Raw genomic sequence first — 23,742 nt, 5'->3', positions numbered from 1 at the left:
AGAAAATCTCTGTTTCAAGTATACCTAGTAAGACCTTGATTAGCTGATTCAGGTGTGTTTTATTAGGGTTGGAGCTAAACTCTGCAGGACACTGGCTCTCCAGGACTGAGTTTGGTGACCCGTGGTTTAATGTCTCCTCGCTGAAAGTATCTTATTTACCCCAAACTTTTAAACGGCAGTGTAAGTTCAGATTATGAACCAGCATACTGTGTGCATGGCTAGAACATTTCCAGTTGTGAGGGCTGGGTTGTTTTGCTGTTAAAACGCAGAGAGCAGTTAAATGCATCAGCAGTCATTTGTATCACTGGGAACTGGACCCACATCTGATGGAAGCATGAAAGAATGTGAGGGAGTACTGCAGTGTGCATTGTTCTGAGATGAGGACATTTTTTTTTCACTTTTCAACACAATAGTTTAAAATTCTGCGCAGTTCAGCTGATGACACAATGATAAAATGGTAAAATCAGAGCAAAGTTTCCAAGTTAATGAATTAATGAATCAGTTGTTACACATCCTGGCCTTCCTGGCAGCACTGTCGTGACTTTGTTGCAAAGCCTCTGTTCTGGGAATCCTGTCGTGTTGGATTAGGATTATAAGGCTGGTCACTAATCTGCTTGTTAGCAAGGGAGTAACATGTCATCCTTGTGTTCCACTCAGACATCAGGAGTCACAGGTAGAGGCCCACAGGTCACACTAAGTTTCTGCCTGCTGAGCAGGATTTTATTTTTTTAAAAGCTACAAATCTAGTAAAGAGCTGGATAGCTGAAATACCAAAATAAGTGAAACAAAGTTACTGAGATGTTACTAGCCTTCAAGGGACAGTTTACACAAAAATTTACCCTTATGTTGTTCTAAACCCGTAAGACCTTCATTCATCTTCAGAACACAAATTAAGATATTTTTGATGAAATCTGACAGCTTTCTGACCCTACATAGAGAGCAGTGCAACTGACACATTCAAGGCCCAGAAAGGTAGTAAAGACGTTGTTAAAATAGTGTGACATCAGTGGTTCAACCGTAATGTTATGAAGCTACAAGAATAATTTTTGCGTGCAAATAAAACAAAAGTAACGGCTTTATTCAACAATTTCTTCTCTTCTGTAACAGCCTCTCTTTGATTAAATAAATGCATAGTTTGTGCAACATGTGTATTAACTCCAGATCTATTAACTGTTGTTGCAGCTGACAAACGTACGTTCTTACACAATCCTACTCCCCCACCTTCCAGCACCGTGACTGAGAAACTTTGTACCCGCCGACATAAGCAAACAGAGCGTGTTATTTTAGATAGGGGGACCTAGTTGTGAAACTTTTTCCATTCCTAATTTTGTCATTGTGTTATTCCCTAAACCTCATTAGTCAGAAGAGTAATGTGTGAGCAACAGGTATATCATACGTCCAAGATTATTTTTGGTTCAGATGTTAATTAGACTTTATAGCACCTTTATAGGAGCTTATATTTATCATTCCCTGAGTAGAGATAAGACTTTTTTTAGAGTTTACTTTAGTCCTTAAGCAACATTTTTTCCATTCTCATCTTTCCAGGTAGTACTGTTGCTACTTGTCTGCTTTGTCTGCCAAGTACGGAAAATGGGAAATCGTGTGTGTTTATATAAAAAAGGAAAATTAAGTGTTAACATAACATCATAATTCCATTCACTGTCCAGTTATTTTCTATGTGTAGAAAATGTGTTTTAATTCAATATGCAAAGTCATTTTAAGGCAAGTCAGTGCACTCTAGCCCATCTGTGTTGCTGACAGGCATTAAAAATACATTCTATTTACTTAAATAGAGCATGCCATAACTTTCCAAAGCTGGTTTAATCAACATTATGTTTCAATAATATGCACTATTATTCAAAATGTTGTTGTTCTTTTGAACTTTATGTTCATCAAAGAATCCCCCCCAAAATGTATGACAGTTTGCTCACAAATATTAAGCAGCACAACTGTTTGCAACATTTATAATAATAAGAGTTTCTTGAACAGCAAATCAGCTTTTTAGAATGATTTCTAAAGGATCATGTTTTATTACAATATAAGTGTTTTTACTTTATTTTAATCAAATAAATGTAGTCTTGATGAGCATAAGAGCATAATAATAGCACAGTTATGCACAAGTGCATAACTTTCAATGAATGGTCTGTTTCAAACCCCTCATAATAAACCATTCTACGTTTAGAATAATAATAGTAAAGTAATAGTAAATAATGGTAAAAGTAGAAGAAACTATTTTCCGTTTTGATCTCATTGATACATTTGTAAATAATCTGCCCCACTGAGTGTTATTTTTAGGGGTGGACTTTCATGCTTAGTTTTTATTTATTTATTTATTTTCAGAATTTTTTGTGTGAATCAAATCTTTGATATATATATATATATATATATAGAGTTCAGATGCAAAAGCCTTTAAATCCATCTGACGTATTTCTTTAAAATGAGCATTTCTTTCTGGCTACTTTGTATAGGTTTCTATGTAAGTACTGGTACTTCTGATTGGGCTGAGGCCAGTTTCAGGTAAAAGTATTTAATGGACGTATACTATGTGTCAGGAGCATTCACTCAGTATTATTATCTCATTTTTGCCCGAGATGGCTTTTAGCTGGTTTTGCATCTAAACTATCTCTCTCTCTATATATAGAGGATACAGTGCCTATAAAAAAAATCATCATACCCCTTTGGAATAGTTAATTTGTTTGTCATACAGTTCGAAATCAAACCTCTTTCCAAATAACATTTCCAGCTTTAGATCTACAGTTTACAGTTTTGGTCTTACAACATTAAACCAATGAAAAAAGAACAAACACAACAGTTCTGCAAATTATAAATAGTCATAATGATAGTCATCTGTCCCTTGATTTAATACTTTGTAGAGCCACCTTTTGCTTTAATTACAGCCATCAGTCTTTTTGGATATGTCTGTACTAGCTTTGCACACCTTGATTGAGGAATATTTGCCAATTCTTCCTTGCAGAATTGCTCAAGTTCAGTCAAATTCTGTGGTGAGATTTTTAATTGGATTTAAGTCAGGGCTCTGACTTGGCCACTCAAGGACATTCACCTTCTTATCCGTAAGCCGTTTCGTTGTTGTTTTGGCAGTATGTTTAGGGTCATTATCGTGTTGGAAGGTGAATGTCCTGTCCTATCAGAAGGATGCAGGTTTTCCTCAAGAATTTGGATGTACTTGGCAGCATCCATTTTCCCTTAAATTCTGACCAATTGCCCAGTTCCAGCTGAAGAGGAACATAATGCTGCCAACACCATGCCTCACAGTAGGTATGGTGTGTTTTGGGAGTTGTACTGTGTTTGCTTTTCACCAAACATGACGCTTGGAGTTCAGTCCAAAAAGGTCCATTTTGATCTCATCAGACCATAGCACCTTTTGCCAGAAGGTATCAGACTCTTTCAAATGTGTTTTTGCATAGCACAAATGAAACTGAGTGTGACACTTTTTTTAGAAAAATCTTCTTTCGTGCCACTCTGCCATACAGGCCAGCTTTGTGTGAAGATTGGGAGATAGTTGTCACATGCACAGACTGACGGTACAATATTATATTGAGTATTGTGACATCCCTAGTATACTCAAAGAGGCTGATCACTTTATCAAACCAGACATTTCACTGATTAATTTTTAATAATCCTCCAGAATTTTTTTAAATGATATTTTTACTTTAATGATGAGGGTTATGTGTACATGCAGCTCCAAAAAGTTAGACTTAATTTATTTTAGTTTCCAGGTTGTGATGTGACAAAATGTAAAGGTTTTCACAGGGTATGATGATTTTCTATAGGCAGTGTATACACTGTATTTTAAATAATTTTATAGTATATTTTAAGTATATAGCCAGATATATAGTATATAGTCAGAGTTGTGGGATATAAACTCACACTTCTTTTCTTGCAATTGTGAGTTTATATCTCGCAATTCAGGATTTTTTTCTCAAAATCCTGACCTTTTTCTTGCAACTGCGAGTTTACATATCACACTCAGACTTTTTACTCCTATTTCTGACTTTTTTTCTCACAATTGCGAGGTTAAATCTCACAATTCCGACTTTTTTCCCAATTTTGACTTTTTTCTTGTAATTGCGAGTTTATATTTTGCAATTCTGCCTTTTTTCTCACAATTGCAAGTTTTCATTTTGCAATTCTGACTTTTTTCTTGTAATTGTGAGTTTATATCTCGCAATTTAGCCTTTTTTTCTCACAATCCTGATCTTTTTCTAGCAATTGCGAGTTTACATATCTTTTTTTTCTCCCAATTTTGACCTTTTTCCCCTCACAATTGCAAGGTTTAATCTTGCAATTCAGACTTTTTTTCCCAATTCTGCCTGTTTTCTCGCAATTGCGACTTTTTATCTTGCAATTCTGACATTTTTCTTGCAATTGCGAGTTTATATCTTGCAATTCTGACTTTTTCCCCAATTCTTAATTTTTTCTTGCAATTGTGAGTTTATATTTGGCAGTTATGGCTTTTTTCTCGGAGTTGCGAGTTTTTATCTTGCAATTCAGACTTTTTTCTCGCAATTGCGAGTTTTTTATATTTCACAATTCAGACTTTTTTCTCACAATCCTGACCTTTTTCTTACAATTGTGAGTTTACACCTTGCAATTCAGACTTTTTTCTTGCAATTGCGAGTTTATATCTTACAATTCTGACTTTTGTTCTCTCAAATCTGACTTTTTTCTCAGAATTGTGAGATATAAACTCACAAATTGCGAGTTACAAAGTCCAATTCTGAGGGTAAAAAAGATTTCTCAGAATTGCGACTTTATGGAAGCATATTCAGACATTTTTTCTCAGAATTGCAGGATATAAACACAATTCTGAGAAAAAATGTCTGAATATGCTTCCATCTGCCCTGTCACCCCTTCAGTAGGCAGCACACAGACCCTATTTTTCCTGCAGGTAATGGTTTTCTATTCAGTAGCATGTCAGACACATACAGTCAGATAAATCGGTGAAAAGTCATAGAGTAGGATGTTGACCTCTGCGCCTCAGTCCTATTCATCGGGCAGTAAATTGCCAGAACAAATAGATATTTTTGGTCCACTGCTCTGTTCCTTCTCCAGCTGAAGCAATAATATCCCACAGTGTGTTCCCTTGGTGCAGTTTTGCTGTTAGAACACTCACCTCAAGACCAGTCATGATGTTATTTTTATGCACAATATGTACAACTGTTGAAGTAACTTATTAGTCAAAGCTGTTTTTTATGAGTCATGGTCAGTCTGGAGCAGAGCTTTGAATGTTTCTTTCAGTTTGAACCCCTGCAGCCTAACAATCGCAGGAAAGCGCCGCTTGAGGGCTGTAAACAGTCGGATCTCTCATAGACAGTGTAACAGACGACTGCATTGTTAGTAGAGAGTAGCAGGGACAGGGAGAGGTGTGCACAGCGGCCGGATACTCCTCTTCTGATCGGGTCTGCCACATATCCTGATACAGCAACATTTATTTTCATTGTAAAACGTCCAATGCATTTTTTCCCATTAAACAGATGGTTTACCCAGAAATTAAATAATTTAGTCACCTTCATGTTATTCCAAACCTGCACTGTAAAAATTACTGTGAATTTAATGGTTAAAAAAAAAAAAAATTATACAGTAAAAACCTGTTAAATGTTTAACGGTAAGTTCCCCTACTATATACGTTGAAAAACTGTATTGGACATTGCATTTTCGGAAGTGAAAAATATCATAAAATTTACAGTGAATAACCGTAACTGAACTCCCTGCATTACATTTTTTTTTTTTTTTTTTTTGACGTTTTTTTTGTTGAAATAACTTTCTTCTTAGTTTTATTTCTTATCAGTTTTGTACATTAGGGTTGTATGTTACATCTAATGTTGTTAAATGAATGTTTATTGCATTATTTCAGTTTCATGTGTGTTACCAAAATGGTGTTTAGTGTTTGTCTGAATCACACTGTGCACCTTCTGTAAGTGTTAGTATTTAAAAGCTGCTTGTGATGGGCTTTGGTTCATCATGTGAACTTCTCATCACCATCTGCTTTTGGTGGTCATCAGTGTATTACAGAGGTACAAAACATTTCAGTACTTCAGTAGGTTGGTACATTAACATTATATCAGTTAATGAAATTACAGTATTTAGACGGTAAATTCAAGTTAAATCTGTATAACTTAAAATGTTGCTACTGTATTTTTTACTGTAAAATTTTGGCAACCACAGCTGCCGTTTTTACCGTAAATTTTATGGATTGCTTTTTACCGTGTGTAAGAATTTCTTTTATCTGTGGAACACAAAAGAAGAATATTTTGAAGAATGTTAGTAACCAAACAGCTTTGGTTCGCATTGTATGGTCAAAAAATATAATGGAAGGGAATAGGAACTGAACTTGTATGGTTACTAATGTTTCTTAAATATCTCCTGTTGTGACTTACCATTTGCGCCTAAATACAATGAAGAATATTTTTAACTGATATGTTTAAAATGATGTTCACTCATAGGAAAAAAATACTTTTTACGTAGTCATGTTAGGGCCTAGAAAGATACACTCATGGTGGCTGCCATGCTGAGGTGACCACATGACCAAGGGGTCAAGATTTGGCCTTCGTTCATATTCGGAACACAAATAAAGATATTTTTGATGAAATCCAAGAGCTTTCTGACCCTGCATAGACAGCAACGCAACTACCACGTTCAAGACCCAGAAAGGCAGTAAGGACATTGATAAAATGCTCCATGTGACATCAGTGGTTCAACCTTAATTTTATGAAGCTACGAGAATACTTTTTGTGTGCAAAGAAAGCAAAAATATTCAACAATTTCTTCTCTTTCGTGTCAGTCTTTGACACAAGAGTACCACAATGTATGCTGATGCAAGAGCCGGCGTTAAATAAAGAGAAATATCGTATCTTTTTCTTTTCATGCAGTAAACTTGCTGAGTCACTTTTTAGTGAACTGAAGTAAAACCATTTGAGAACCACCTCACTATAGTGTAGTAGATGTTTTACTATTACCACAATGGCTTGAGGGGTTTAAAATGCTTGAAATTGACTTATATTTTCCCCTGTCAACTGCCTTTTACGCAACAGCTCAATAATGAGTACATTAATCATGGGTGACAAATTAAGCTGCATGTAGGCCATTTCTGCAGTGGCAATTGCTAGTATTTGTAATGTTCAATTGAAAATTAGATTTTTTGCATGATCCTTTATTAGTGCTGTTCATATGAATTTCAAGACCTGTAAGGGGTTCTGCTTTGAGAGGCACATTTTCAGTTTTAGCCATTTTACAGCAAGCTGTTTCTCATATGAAAGGCTGTTATTTATTGTTTGGCATAATATGGTTGATTCTCCTGCCATGAAATCTTGATACTAAAACTGGATGTCACATTGTCGGTTAGATATCAGTGATGCGATCTCATGTACGGGTGTGATGTAGTACAGAGGCGCTTTAGCAGATGGGCTGTGTTGAAACAGAGCAGGTTTTGTGGGAGGCTGGGGAATTGCTGACACATGTCTGGGCAGAGTGTTTTCTCTGCCATTGTCATTTCCTCTATGTTGTCTTTAATTAAATCAACCTAAAGAGCTGGATGGACATGCAAGGAATGACATCTTATAGTTCATTAGAGAGAAGCATCACATATCAAAGAGGGTTTCTTTGATCGGAAATATCATGATGTAACCCACTATTGAGTAATAAAAGTCAGTATCTCTGTCTCAGTTGTGCTGTACCTCAAAATGAATAGAGTGTGCCAGTGACTTGACCAGAATTGACCAACTCTAAACTTTTGTTTCTGTTGGAATGAAGTGACTTAACAAATGATTAACCAGGGGTTTGCAGACAGCAGCATAGTATTGACATTTTAGCTGATTCACTTAACTCTACATAGTTTAACTTCAGTTTGTTAGTGTACTGTTTCTTACCTAACCAGATCTGTCTCTTCTAACACTGATTATAGACCCTTTTACTTGAGCATAGATAACCTATGAATCATCAGAACAGATACATTTCTGATATTTAATCTTTTTGAATGGAGACTTCCCGGGTTTGTGAGCTGAAGGCAGGACACTTAGCTCTCAGTTGGTTGGGCAGCTCTGAAGGGCCCAGTGCCAGTTTTCTTCACTGGCGGGAGAAAAGATATGCCAGTGTAGGTGCCGTGACAATATAGCTTTCTCTGAATATGTCAAAGGTCACTTTTGTCAGCTGGTCACTGAATAGCAACCAGTTTGGAATGTTGTTTGTTGTCCTGGATGATCCAGGTGAATTGCAATGATTCAGTGATCTGGAAAACTGAGTAGTGAAGTGAGTGCATGCTTATCGAGACTGCAGGCAAATGAACTTGTCCATAATAGTGTAATAAAGTAAAAGTCATAAAGTAGTGTTATAACTATAATTTTCAGCTATTATCGCACATTAAAACCGAATCAGTTATATATTTTTTCAATGATTTATTTTATCTTATTTTGAAAGAAAAACATATCTTACCAAGGCTGCATTTATTTAATCAAAATACAGTAAGAACATAAAACATTAAAAAGCTGATTAAACAAGCTTTCTATTCATGTATGGTTTGTTGGGATAGGACAATATTTAGATACAACTATTTGAAAATCTGGAATCTGAGGGTACAAAAAAATCGAAGTATTGAGAAAATAGCTTAAATTTTGATATATTAACAGTAAGAAATTTACAAAATATCTTCATGGAACATGATCTGTACTTAATATCCTAATGATTTTTGGCATAAAAGAAAAAACGATAATTTTTGACCCATACCATGTATTGTTGGCTATTGCTACAAATATACCCATGCTACTTATGACTGGTTTTGTGGTTCAGGGTCACATTTCTTCTTATTATTAAAGTTAAATACACTTGTGCTGCTTAATATTTTTGTGGAAACTATGACTTTTTAGCATTGTTTGATAAATAGACAGTTGAAAAGAAAAGGATTTATTTTAAAATAGAAATAATAACATAATTTTTAACAAGGCTTTGCTGTAACTTTTGATAAATGTAATGTGTCCTTGTTTAGTAAAAGTAAAAAAAATAATAATTTTAGACCCCAAACATTTGGTCTAGAGTGCATTTTTGGGACATAAAATATTAAAGTTAAATTTTTGTGGTGAGGCTTGTGATGCATGATGTGTTTTGTTTAATAGAAAAAAATTAAAGCCAGCATTTCTTTGCTTTTTTTCTCATGTGAAAGAGTGGCAAAAAGGAATACGTTCAGAGATCACATTAGGTTTTCTGCAGTTTTCTATGCTGACACCTCATGGGATGAAGGCTGACTGTAGTAACTTAACCTTGATATTAGGGCTGTCACGTTTCCTTGATTCAATTGAAGTACTCGATTTAAAAAAAAAAAAATCCTTGATTGGATTTTGCCTGTGTCGAGTAACCACAAAATACTGGAAGTGGCGCATTCCATGGACGAGATACTTCATTTGAACTAATTATTGTCGCCTCATGTATTTTAAGTCATTTAAAGGCTAATGTTTGCTTGGATCTATTTTTATTACCACACACTCAAAAATTGATTATAATTACCCAATTACTTAATTAATCGTCAGAATAATTAACCGATTACTCGATCATCAACTGTTACCAATTATTAACTGTTCATGCCATGAAAGCCAATATTTAACAATTGGCTTTAACCACTGATGTCCTTTCACATGTTTTGGCTCATATTCTTTATTACAAATGTTTTACCAAGCTGTTACGTAGAATGCATAACGGATTTGCAAAAAAATAAGAGAATATCACAAAAACAAGTTGTGGTCCTTTTGGTTTCACTTTTTTGAGGAACTTAGATTATATCACTTGGGTGTGCTATAAAAACTCTTATATCTAAAATAAATATTAATATTAAAATATCAGAAGGACAGGCTGTGGTTGTTTTTGAGAGGCTTTGTGAGATCTCAACCAGTCATCTACTAAACCAAAAAACTTGTGAGCCGCAGCCTGGTACATTTTTTATAAGCATCTCAAGATTGCAACATTTTTACTTCTTTGACAAGTTTAAAAATAGCATTAACTCATGTTTTATGATGCAGAGAGACAATTTTTGACGCCCATAGGCATGATGGAGCTTTTGAACTTTTTCCTTCGCGGTTAAAGTGTTTATTAATTGATTGTGTGCCTTTAGCTCTTTCTCTTCTGTAATTCATTTAAAGGTTTAACTTGTTAGCACACTCGTTTTCCAGAAGAAATCTCTGTGTTAAAGTACATTCAATAAATAATGCACAAACGCATAACAAATGTATGGTAAAACATGTTGCTATCATTTGAAAGTGTCGATTTTATATTGTAGTGAAATACCTACCAGTGACATTTAACTTTTGATATCAGTCTGTTATGTTTCAGTATGGTTGTGTGAAGAGCTAAAACATTAATTGTTTGATTTCAGATGGATAGAGGCCTGTTTGGAGGAGTCGCTGCCTCCCACCACAGAGCTGGAGAATGGTTTGAGGAATGGCGTCTACCTTGGCAAACTGGCTAAATTCTTTGCTCCCCAGTTGGTGTCAGAGAAGAAGATTTATGACAGGGACCAGTCTCGTTATAAGGTACTGATTTTTTTTTTTTTTTGGTTTTAGCAACTCTTTAGCTCAGCAGTAGTATACTGTATGGTACTCTACGTTCACACAGCCTCTCCTAAAAAGAACATTTGGAAAGTCAAACCAGTTAGTAAATACAGGTGTCAATCCCAAACACTCTGTGTGAACAAAGCCAGTATGTCACAGTGCATTGCCAGGATGTGCCTTTCCTTAATGCAGCGCAGACATCCTCACATCCTGAAAGTCTCATTCCCGAGGGAGGAGAAACAGTAGAGAGGGAATTCACAGAGACTTGAATTGTGCCCACTGATAGTGATGTTTATTTGCACATGTTATCGGTTTGTGCTAATACCTGATTTAGGAGTTATGCAAATTAGGAAAAGATGCAACACACCCAGTAATTTTATAGTGAACTCAATTTGCATGGCACAGCACAGAAAGGTGGCACATTTGTGCTGAAACTAATGATAATTATCTCTATTTCAGAGCATTTAGTACCTGGTTAATTAAATTGTGAGTGGTTAGATTCTTCGATGAATAGAAAGTTCAAAAGAACAGAATTTTCTTTAAAATCGAAGTCCTTAAAATATAAATGTATTTACTGTCACTTTAATGCATCCTTTATTAGACAATTATTATTAGACAATATTCATTTATTTACAGTTGAGGTTAAAAGTTTATGTCCCCCTTTCAGATGAATTAAAAATGTTAATTATTTTACCGAAATAGGAGGGATCATGCAACATGCATGTTACTGTTTATTTAGTACTGAGTATTAAGAGCCGGGGGGTGAAAACTTTTGAATTTGAAGATCAGGGTAAATTTAACTTATTTTGTCTTCTGGGAAACATGTAAGTATCTTTTGTAGCCTCTAAAGGGCAAAAAAATATGATATTTGGGCAAAATAAGAAAAATGTACAAATCTCCATTTTGTTCAAAAGTTTTCACCCCCCAGCTCTTAATACATGGTTTTTCCTTTTGGAGCACCAGTGAGCATTTGAACCTTCTGTAATAGTTGCATACAAGTCTCTCAGTTGTCCTCAGTGTGAAAAGATGGATCTTAAAATCATACAGTCATTGTTGGAAAGGGTTCAAATACACCAAAAATCTGGTAAACCAAAGAATTTGTGGTACCTGAAGGATTTTTCTGAAGAACAGCAGGCAGTTTAACTGTTCACGACAAACAAGACTCATGAACAACTATCACTTGTTCTATAACAAAAAAAAAAAAAAAAAAAAAAAAAACCCACAGCTGTGGATCATTCAGGTAAGAACACAGTATTAAGAATCAAGGGGATGTAATCTTTTAAACCAGGTCATTTGTATAAGTTCAACTATTATTTTCTCTTGTTGACTATATGTAAACATATTTTATGTGAAATGTCTTATTCAGCTCAGTACTAAATAAACAATAACATGCATTTCATATGATCCCTCTTTTTTCTTTTTTGGTATTTAATGATTCTGAAAGGGGGATGTAAACTTTTGGCTGTAAGTAGTAGGCTATTATTTTCTTTTAAAAAATGTACTGACAATAAACCTTTGAATGGTAGTGTACCTGTCTGATGCATTTCAATAGTTCATTAACTTACTTGCATATTTCTGATGCATATATTAGAAACAAATTCAGTGAGGAACAGACTTCCAATCTCTATATATTATTCCTTTTTTAATTCACTTCATGAAATGTGTGTGAGACGTGTTACTGTTGCATGTATTTATTTTGTTTTGTACTTTCTCCAGCACTCAGGACTACATTTCAGACACACAGATAACACTGTGCAGTGGCTCAGAGCCATGGAGTCTGTTGGTTTGCCCAAGGTGAGGCCCAAGTACACACTTTTAAAGAAACACACACAGATAGCAGTGCATTTTATTAGACTTACATTCAAAGGAATTGGCGGATTCAAACAAAACAAAACTGTGTCCTGTACACGTTGTGTACCCAGTTTAACACTTTGGATGGAAGGGTGGATAGTAAAATAGTTATTTTACCATTGTTATCAAAATTAATGCGTAAAGGCTTTTATTGAATATTTACTCATGGTTTGAGATGTTGACCTAAATTAGCAATGGCCCTGTCAATCATTTTCACTGAGTTTCTCTTCCTTTCACTCAAGGGGAGAAAAACACAGGCTTCCTCCAAGTATAAATATACTATTATACTATTAAAGAGATAGTTCACCCAAAATGAAAATTCTGTCATTAATTACTCACCCTCATGTTGTTCCAAACCCATAAGACCTTCGTTCATATATAGTATAATGCAAAACTCTATGCAATGTGCAGTGCATTGCACAAAGCCACAGAATCAAATGAGCCTCATGTTTAGATACACTATAGTTAAAAGTATGTGCACATCCAAACACCACACCCATGTGTGCTTGATTTCAAATTGTATTTAATTTCAAGACAGGAAGTTGGACCGTCTTTTGCTAGTGCAAGGAAGTATTTCCACTAGATTTTGAAAACGGCTCCAAGGATTTGCTAGCATTCTGACTTGAGATTCCAGTCTGAAACAGAAGCTATACTCTTCATCTTCATTGGAATAAAAGGGATAGTTCAACCAACAGAGAACTTCCTGTTATCATTTACTCACCCTCATGTTGATCCATACTTGTATTACTTTCTTCTGTGGAAGATAAAAGAAGATATTTTGAAGAATCAATGAACAATAGAGCCCATTGTCTTTCATTGTATGGACCAACCAAAAAAACACCCAAGACAAAACAGAGAAACTTCTCAAATTATATTCCACAAAATGATGAAAGAATTTTATTTTTTTCGGCACTGTGACAGGAGGAATTATCTATTTAGGGGCCAAAAAAAGTGTCCAAATTTGTTCAGTTCGTACAACCGTTCTAAAGTCAAATCCTGAAATGATTTTAAAAAATATATCAGTTTCCACAAAAATATTAAGGAGAAAATATATAAGGAGAAGTCCACTTCCAGAACAACAATTTACAAATAATTTACTCACCCCCTTGTCATCCAGGATGTTCATGTCTTTCTGTCTTCAGTCGTAAAGAAATTATGGTTTTTGAGGAAAATATTTCAGGATTTTTCCTCATATAATGGACTTGATTGGTGCCCCGATTGTAAACTTCCAAAATGCAGCTTAAATGCAGCTTTAAAAGGCTCTAAACGATCCCATTTTTTTTGAAAAATAAACATTTGTATACTTTTTAAGCACTCATATTGCATTGGTTGAGCTTATGGGGCTGTCACGTGATGAATGAACGACTCAAACCCCAAAACTTGTCAGATAAGAGGTGAGGTGAGCTAATCATAGATTAAAGACCCAGGTAAACAATGAATTAATCTTTTCTGTTTCTTAAAGCATTGTAGTTTTGTCTTGTTTGTAGTGTGATCAACATTTGCATAAGCGGTAGATGTGTTAGACAAGTAACGTAACATTTTAATTATATTTTGCTAAAACGAAATGACTCGAAAAAAGATTCTGTCGTTTTACTAAACGAGACTCAAAGGTCCGAGTCGGTAAAATGATCCAAACTTCCTATCACTACTACGAATCACGTCTAAGTTCATCGTCTGTGTACTCTGGCTAAAAAAGGCAAAGTATGGCGAAAAACCTTTTGAAGCTTCATTTAAACTACATTTTGGAAGTTCAGAATCGGGGCACCAATGAAGTCCATTATATGAAGAAAAATCCTGAAATGCTTTCCTCAAAAACCGTAATTTTTTTACGACTGAAGACAGAAAGACATGAACATCTTGGATGAAAAGGGGGTGAGTAATTTATTTGTGAATTGTTGTTCTGGAAGTGAACTTCTCCTTTAAGCAGCACGACTGTTTTCAACATTAATAATACTAAAAATAAATGTTTTTGAGTGCCAAATCAGCATATTAGAATGATTTCTAAAGTATCACGTGACACTGATGACTGGAGTAATGGCTGCTGAAAATTCATCTTTGCCATCACAGAAATAAATGACGTTTTAAGATATATTCAAATGGAAAACAGTTACTTAACTTTTTTACTGTATTTGCAAAAATATTTAACCCCAACCCCAAATTTTGAATGGTAATTGTAGTGTATGATTTAAAAAAAACTAAATATTGCTATTCGTCTTTCAGATATTCTACCCTGAGACCACCGATGTGTATGATCGCAAGAATATGCCCAAGGTGATCTACTGCATTCATGCACTGAGGTACTTCAGACCTTCTGATGCTTCTCTACTCTTCATTCTTCTTTTTTACTCAATATTAAAAAATGGATTCACAGGCTGTGAGCTACTAAGGTCTGCTTGTTCATCAGGTTTCATAACCTGAAATGATAAAAATGGCGGTTACTTTGTGGTCACAGTTTCACGATCCCTCAGTTATGACAGCAAGTTTGTAGAGCATCAGTGTGTATGACTACTTCCTCTTGGCAGCCATTGTCATGGCAATCTCACCACTGAGAAAAGCAGCCGTTTTTTGGGGTCATTGTGTGACTAGGGGGTGTCTCGTGGTACATCTACCCATGGGTCCTGCTGGTTAACTTCCTGCCTGTGTTAGGTCATTTCCTGTCACTGTTTCCTGACAATTCCTGTCACTCTGTTCTAGAGACAAAACTCCATTTCACACCTCCACTGTTGTGCAGAGCGTCCTCAGATCATTGACTTCCTGAGAGCGGTACCGAAGGACGTGAGCACATGCGTCCAGTTAATGTTTTATGTTTTTATTTGCTTATGGATAATCTCCATTCAGCTTTTATGGCCTGCTCAAGATTGAATTCTCTGAAGTATGAACTCTGAGGTGTGATCCTGTACTGTTATGATATCAGATTCCCGCCCTCCACTGCAGGAAGTGTATACTCAGAGATTAGCGGAGGTTTCTGTTTCCTGTCGTAGTTCGCCACTAGTGGAAACATGCTACATACAATCTGAAAGCAGTTTTCTGTCCTACTGTAAATGTCTGCCTTTATAATGTAAGCTCATTGTTCAATTTTACCTGGTAACAATAACATGGACAGATAAATCCCATGAATTTACAATGGAATATATATATTTTTAAAATAAAATAAAATAAATAAAGTGATCAAAAGTGACAGTAAAGACATTTATTGTTACAAAAGATTTATTTTGAAGTAGTTCTGGGTAAAAAAAGTATTATAAATCTCATTTTTACAAAACAATATTGATTCTTAAATCCCTGGTCTGGTTTCAGTTAATAAAAGGAACATTGTAGTGTGCCTCCAATCCAATAAATCACAAAAAGCTTTGTGCTTTTTATTTTTCATATAAAACAAGAGTCTCAGGTTCAGATTCTGTCCATTTTATTACAGTATTCAAACAATAAATACCATTTTGGTCACTGTCTAATGTGGATTGACAGATTACTGTAGCGCCTCAATTCAAGAGAAGCGGAAATGTGAAGTGCATGAGAACTGATCATTTTCTCCACTTTAATAGCCTGCCAGTTTCAGCACGAAATAAAAATGAATGACGTCTGAAGGTATGTTTAAAGAAAATGTGTAACTTACCGAAAATCCGTATCCTGTCTCATGTAATCGCTCAGTGTTTCAACCACATAAAAACATCACATTTACTTCAGAGAAAAACATTCAGTGACTATAAACTTGTTAGTCAGCTAGAAAAATGAACTCTAGAGAGGAGCATTTTGCTGTATATGTGGACCATATAACGTATTCATTATAATTTTTACTGTTCTTCAATATTAATGTATGTTTGAATAAACCTATCAAGGTTTTACATTTATATCGCAATAATTTCACATTAAATCTTCAAATGAATGTAGAAGCAACATAAAGACAGTATTATTTGTTTAATGGCAACTTTTTCATGATTGAAGGCCAGTACCACTGATAGTAATACTATAGTCCAGTGGTTCGCAACCTTTTTTTGGGCCAGCGCCCCCCATCATTTATCCAGGTCCCTCACTGTTCCCCATCAAATAAATCGTAGTCTAATTGATCTCACTGAATATTAAAGTTGATTATTATTATTTTATGTTTATAATGAGGACTGTTACTATATTTACAGTAATTCAAATGTATGGGGTCATTATGTTTTTTAGGAAATTACTTTATTTCAAGGATGCATTGAATTGATCAAAACAGACAGTGAAGTACTTTTTTACAGTAAATTATTTAAAAATAAGTGTAATAACATTAATTTACAGAGCATTAATTTAAGCATGTTGGTGGTTTTCATTGCTACAGCTTCAGTGTTGTTGAGATGCGGATATATCTTGTTGCCTCAAATTTAAAAAGACTAAATAAAAATTCCTGTTTAGAACATCCACAGGCACATTTTTGCAGAAGAGATTTTAGTTTGTTCTTCCATTCCTTGAACTCTTGAACACCCTTTTTACTGATGTGATATGTTTGGATGTTTTCAATTAGCTTTCAGTGGAAATTAATATTTATCCCTTAGTTTTAGAAAATACCATGTTTTTTGGGAATATATTGAATTCCCTTTTTTTCTGACATAGTGGACATTGTTATTTTGGTTGGTAAATACTACATTTACACATGCAAATAGAAGAAATGTAAACCCCACTTTACTATATTTCATAGATTTTGTGAGAATATTTCAGTTTGATTACAAAAACTAAGTACAACCCTAATTCTAGAAAAGTTGGGACGTTTTGTAAAATTATAAAATCTGTGATTTGTTAATTCTATTTAACTTTTATTTAATTGACAAAAGTACAGAGAATTTCCAAAGTTTCCACTGACAAACTGAAATGTATTTTGTGAATATAAACACATTTTAAATTATTTCTATTTTATTTATTTATTTGTTTATTTTTTTAAGTACGCAAAAAGTTGGGACAGAGCCAAAATAAAAGTGAAAAGGTTATAGAATTTTCAAAATAGTTACTATTTTAGCGCTGTCCTGATTTATATATTTGTTATGTTCAATTAAATTTTAAATCTTGCTTTTTTGTCATTGTGGTTTGCTAAGGAAATGATAAACCGTCTAGTCTAGAAGCGGGAGTATTCTTTTAAACTAGCAGCTAACACTAATGTAACACTACTACACTGGCCGCAAACAGCTCGACGTGTTGTGTTAAAGCACATAGAGCCCGTTATAATCAGTCGTTCAGTAACAACTGAGTGTGAGCGCTACAGTAAACGGATGCCGCGTTCTATTTCTGACGCACTTGCGCTACCGATAAAAATACAGAAATACAGAAATATAATAAAATGTACATTTTAAAACAGTTCTAACTAAAATATAGATGAATCCTTAAATCTACAAAAGTTATCGATTTCCTCTTTTTTTATTTTGTACTTTGATTAATAATCTCAGCGACGGGTTATTAGGCTATTTTTGCTGCTATTACTGCTGCTGCTGAACGTGATGTGGATCTGACACTCATCGTATTTTCTCACAAGTCTTTACCTTTTCTGGCTCACTTCCTGTCTTAAAGTCTCTACTAATGAGCTGATGAGTTAAATTAGGTGTTTTAGATGAGAGATGGTGCTTCAGGACAGTTTTGAAAACCACTGCATTTCAGAGACATGTTCTTAACTACTACAAGCACAGTATAATGGCTGATAGGACAGGTAAATTCATTTTTACTGGCATGGCCTGACAACATCTCATCTGACCGCAGTTTACTGTTGTTCTACTGAAGCTGCCTCGTCATCGGTACCCTTTCCACTCTCGTTTGACTCGTGTCTGGCACTGAAGTAAAGTTGGAGTGCGTGTCTGAAACATCTCCCATTTGATGTGATCGTAAATACGTTCTGCGTCTAAATAAACGCAATTCATGTCAAGAAAAAAAGAGACAGAAGCAGCAGTTGCGAATGTGGTGGCTCCGCCCCTGGGTTAACGGTGTTAAAGGGGTCATCGGATGCAAACTTCACTTTTACATGTTGTTTGAACATTAATGTGTGTTGGCAGTGTATGTACAAATCTACCCTATAATGATAAAAATCCATGCAGTGGTTTTTAATTAATCTGTAAAAATTTTTCAAATCAAGTCATTCTCAGATGCCTGTCGGTGTGCCGTCACACCCACAGAGGCCGCTCCCACGATAGTTGATTGACATGAGCGTCTTACCTCAGATCAGCTGTAACAGTCTGACCTCCATTGTTTCAATGGCAGAGCAGGGATGTAAGTTAGACAAGAATATCTGAGATTGAGCAATTGAGGTGTTGTGTTTCTGGATGTAATAATGAACATAGTGTTCGTAATTTACTCCCGACATCTGAGCCGCTGAAGATGCAGTGGATTACGTTTGTTTGTGAAGGGAATGCGCCTCTCGATCTACATAAATGTGTGTATGTTCGCACAAATCATTCGTGATCCAGCTTCACCTACAGCAGAAGTGAGTAAAAGGTTTTTTTTAGTGAATCTCTACAATCACATTTCCTAATAACATGCTAGTTAGCAAGTTATGCAGCTAAACGTGCTAAATGCGGCTAAAGTAAACAATCTCTCAGAGAAGCAGAGAGAAGAGAGGGGTGGGGATGAGCTGAGCTCATTTGCATTTAAAGCAGCCTTGACCAGAATGGGATGATTTTTGCAGAGCTCATTTTGACAAGGTAAAAAGGGTGTTGTTTTACACAACCATTGAGAATTTTTTAACCACATTATATTATAGACTTTTCATTAAGACCCTAAAGAATCATATAAACTTGTGGAAAATGGGCATTCGATGACCCCTTTAAATATTTTTAACGCTGTTAAACTGAAAAAAATTAATTGCGTAAGTAAAAAAATAATTTTAACAGCACTATAAATTACTGTATATTTTTCATTGCTTGTTTTTGTTCATTCACAATACACTAATGTTCATTTCTACAGCTTGAAAATGTATACATTACTGTTTGTAGTAAGATTTTTGAATACTTGAATACGTCTGTTCAGCAAGGATGCATTCATTTGATCAGAACTGACAGCAAAGACATTTCTAATGTTAAAAAAGATTTGTATTTCAAATGAATGCTGTTCTTTCTAATGAATGTTTATCAAACAAATGCAACCTTACTCGGCATAGGCCATTGCTTTCAAAAAATAAAAAAATCTTACCGACCCCAAACTTTTTTAACAGTAGTGTGCATTGAAAGGAAATGTACAGATAATTTACTCACCCTCTTGTCATCCAAGATGTTCATGTCTTCCTTTCTTCAGTCGTAAACAAATGATGTTTCTTAAGGAAAACATTTCAGGGTTTTTCTCCATATAGTGGACTTAAGTGGTGCCCCCAAGTTTGAACTTCCAAAATGTAGTTTAAATGTAGCTTAAAATGTCTCTACACGATCCCAGCCGAGGAAGAAGGGTCTTATCTAGCGAAACAATCTGTTATTTTCCAAAAAATGTACAATTTATATACATTTTAACCTCAGATGCTTGCGCATGTGTACTCTGTGTAATCCGGGTCAATACAGTTAGGTTATGTCGAACAAGTCCCATCTCATTTTCTCCTCCAACTTTAAAATCGTCCTACATTCCTGTAGAAGAACAAACCCAGTGTTACAAAGTTGACATGTAAAGAGGATCAAACGCCCTTTACAAAAAAAGGTGAAACAGCGATGTTGGATGATTTTGAAGTTGGAGAAGAACATGAGATGGGAGTTTTTCGACCTACCCTAACTGTCTTGAACCGACATAAACAGAGTTCACGCAGAGCTAGACAAGACGAGCATGTGAGATTAAAAGGTATATAAATTATACATATTTTAAAAATGACAGATCGTTTCACTAGATAATACCCTTCTTCCACGGGTGGGATCATTTAGAGCCCTTTGAAGCTGCATTTAAACTACATTTTGGAAGTTCAAACTCGGGGGGCACCATAGAAGTCCACTATATGGAGAAAAATTCTGAAATGTTTTCCTCAAGAAACATAATTTCTTTACGACAGAAGAGAGAAAGACATGAACATCTTGAATGACAAGAGGGTGAATAAATCATCTGTACATTTTTGTTCTGGAAGTGAGCTTCTCCTTTAAGAAAGAACCCAAGCTATTTTTAGCTTAATAATATCACAGAGAATGGGTGACCTCTTCTGACAAACCACGAGTCACAACACTTTAGTAACCAGATAGCAACACCCTAACAACCGCCCATAAGAACCTGAAAGTGTGTGACAGTGAGTTTTGCACATGCAGCATCACTTTTCTCAGAAAACGTCATTTAGCATTCAGTTGTAACATTGAATGACTGAGTGTAGAAAACTGTTCATGAATCATTTTTAAGTAAAATGCCAGGTAAGTCATTAGTATCTTAATGTATGCAAATAGTAACATTTAGACATTAGCAGTCAGTGTGCACAGGGGAATGTGTCTAATGAATGACCACAGGAAGACTTCTTTTACGGTAAATGATTTGTAGTGTTTTCCTGCTCTCTCTTTCTCTCTCTCTCTCTCTCTCTCTCTCTCTCTCTCTCTCTCGTCTTGTGTGTGGGTTGCCTGGCTTCCTCCCTCTGCCTTGCACACGCTCTTCCTTCCTGACCCTGCAGTTAACCCACTCAGTAAGACTAGACAACACTGAGACTGTGCCCAGGGAAAATCCTATAGGGCTCACACATTAAATCACCATCAGCATCTACTGAGTGAATTAGATAGTGGATATATGTATATTCATATTTTTTATTTCCAAGATTACCAGTATTTTAGGTTAAAACTGCCAAATATAATATATATGACACAATAATGCTTATATATTTTGTTATGCATTTACATTTTTATAACCAAAGAAATGTTTGCATGTGTCTGCACAGTTCTGTTATCAGTTTTGCTCTAAACAATATAATCAAGTGTGTGATTTATGAGGTAAAGTGACCTACATGTCTTACACCCGTTAAGCCACTTAACCTTTGGCCCTTCTGTAGAATAGAGGATAAATTCACACCAGTCTGTGTTTGTATCTCTGGCTATTGATGTGGGGGTCAAAGGTAAGGAAGGCATGTTAAGTTTATCTCTCATGAATAAACGCTCAGGCGCACACCACTCTAAACCCTTCAATAATTCATTACTCCTCCATTTGTCCTCGATCAGTGGACAGATAAAAGTTTAATGCAGTTTCCAGCACGTGTTGCACACTGACTGCAGGGTATTTTCCTGTTCCAGAATTAGTAAAGGGCTTGACTCAAATGCATACTGACATCTAGTGGGAGAACATTAGAGCAATGCTCTGTATTGCAAACAAGGCTGGTGAAGTTTTTAAAACAGTGCTTCCCAGATGGTTTTGGCCTTAGGGCACTACACGATATCAAACTGGGAACATGTGGCTTGTCTGTATAATTTGGCTGCTTTTATCATGTGACAGGAGAATTTGCATCAAAAGATCCATTGTACAGTTTAACTGACATTTGAAATCACAAACAAAGGATAGAAATTGAGGCTGTTTTGACATTTTAAAAACTATTTATTTATCAAAACCTAGATGGCAGCATATAAGGACAGAAGCTGCTTTGTAATATACCTTTTCAAAAAACGATTTTCAGTTTTAAACACCAGCCTTATAATGAGAATGCCACATTTTAGATTTACTTGTGACATTTGTTCTTCTTTCTCTTATTCTTTCGCTTTGATATAGTGCATTTATTTATGTATTTATTTGTTCTTCTTTGTGTAGCTTGTACCTGTACAAATTGGGAATTGCCCCTCAAATCCAGGACCTTTTGGGAAAAGTAGACTTTACAGGTATGCCACAGTCGTTCACAAAAATGAATGCCATTTTTTGTCAAAAAAATTACCTTAGGTCCCGAAGTACTAAGTCTGACTATAACCATCTCATATTTTTTTTCTTACTTTCAATAGTAATTATATTCTCAGTTAACAAATTGTTTTTTCAAAGGCTAATCCTTAAACTATTACTTCAGTAAATATGTGGTATCTGTAATCTTCCTTTTGAGATTTGAGAAGTGTATAGTCGTGCTTACTTACAATCACAGAACTCAAGCACAGACACACAATTATATCCATAGCTGAAGTTTAGATTCATCTCTGTTAGCTCAGATCACAGGAGGAGCAGTGCTCAGTGCCTCAGGCTTTAATGATAGTGAACACTCTGGAGAAACCTGGTTGTTTGTGTTTGATTAATGATGGGATTGTAATGACAGGTAATTACTGCTTTAGTGTTCAGAGTGTAGCTCTTCAGTTTATTCATCGTGTTGCTGTTAATAAAACATCTCATCAGGAAAATTGAGTTCAAGTCATAATGATACGGTATGTAATGAATTAACAGTGTAAGTGAAAACACGATTATAGCTGATTTTCAGAAAATAATTTCTGTAGTGGTTTGATGTTGACACACTTTGAAAGTGTATTGTTAAATGATTTAAAGTAACTAGGCTCTTGATTTGTTTGATGATTACGCTTGTACAAAATGCTATAGGTTACCACAAATTTATTGTGTGTCAGTAATAGAATAAAAAATATATGTAAGATACAGTTGAGGTCAAAAGTTTACATACACCTTGCAGAATCTGCAAAATGTTAATTATTGCACCAAAATAAGTGGGATCATACAAATTGCATGTTAGTTTTTATTTAGTACTGACCTGAATAAGATATTTCACATTAAAGATGTTTACATATAGTCCACAAGAGAAAATAATAGTTGTATGATAGTTATTCATGAGTCCCTTGTTTGTCCTGAACAGTTAAACTTCTGCTGTTCATCAAAAAAATCCTTCAGATCCCACAAATTCTTTGGATTTTCAGCATTTTTTGTGTATTTGAACCCTTTCCAACAATGACTGTATGATTTTGAGATCCATCTTTTCACACGGAGGACAACTGAGGGACTTATGAACTTATGTAAACTTATGAACACAATGCAGATGTGAACATTTATCTTATTTTGCTTCAGTATCCTTAAGAAGCTACAGAAGATGCTTACATGTTTCCCAGAAGACAAAATAAGTTAAATTTACCCTGATCTTCAAATTCAAAAAGTTTTCACCCCCCAACACTTAGGCTGTGTGTCCACTAAAGCATTTTTTAGCCAGCTGAAAACGCCAGGTGCTCTACGGAAAACTCCTGGCGTTTTAAAAAACACGATGCTCCCATTGAGAACAACTGAAAAAAATATGCCAGCCGCAGGGAAAAACGCTTTAGTGGACACGTGGCCTTAATGCATTGTTTTTCCTTCTGGAGCATCAGTGAGCGTTTGAACCTTCTGTAATAGTTGCATATGAGTCCCTCAGTTGTCCTCAGTGTGAAAAGATGGATCTCAAAATCATACAGTCATTGTTGGAAAGGGTTCAAATACACAAAAATGCTGA

At 35.3% G+C, this 23,742-nt stretch overlaps 1 protein-coding gene across 1 annotated transcript in view; it reads left to right on the top strand.

Annotated features, from left to right (window-relative positions):
• iqgap2 (IQ motif containing GTPase activating protein 2) overlaps positions 1-23,742 on the top strand; it is a 69,249-nt gene that overhangs the window by 9,120 nt on the left and 36,387 nt on the right. Inside the window, exons 3-6 of the mRNA XM_051109571.1 lie at positions 10,376-10,532; positions 12,267-12,344; positions 14,622-14,698; positions 22,089-22,156. Of these exons, the coding sequence (XP_050965528.1) occupies positions 10,376-10,532; positions 12,267-12,344; positions 14,622-14,698; positions 22,089-22,156 (380 nt within the window). The remainder of the gene's footprint in view (positions 1-10,375; positions 10,533-12,266; positions 12,345-14,621; positions 14,699-22,088; positions 22,157-23,742) is intronic.

Source organism: Labeo rohita, chromosome 5 (genome assembly GCF_022985175.1).
Source record: "Labeo rohita strain BAU-BD-2019 chromosome 5, IGBB_LRoh.1.0, whole genome shotgun sequence".
NCBI lineage: Eukaryota > Metazoa > Chordata > Actinopteri > Cypriniformes > Cyprinidae > Labeo > Labeo rohita.
This window is presented reverse-complemented; position numbering and strand designations above follow the sequence as displayed.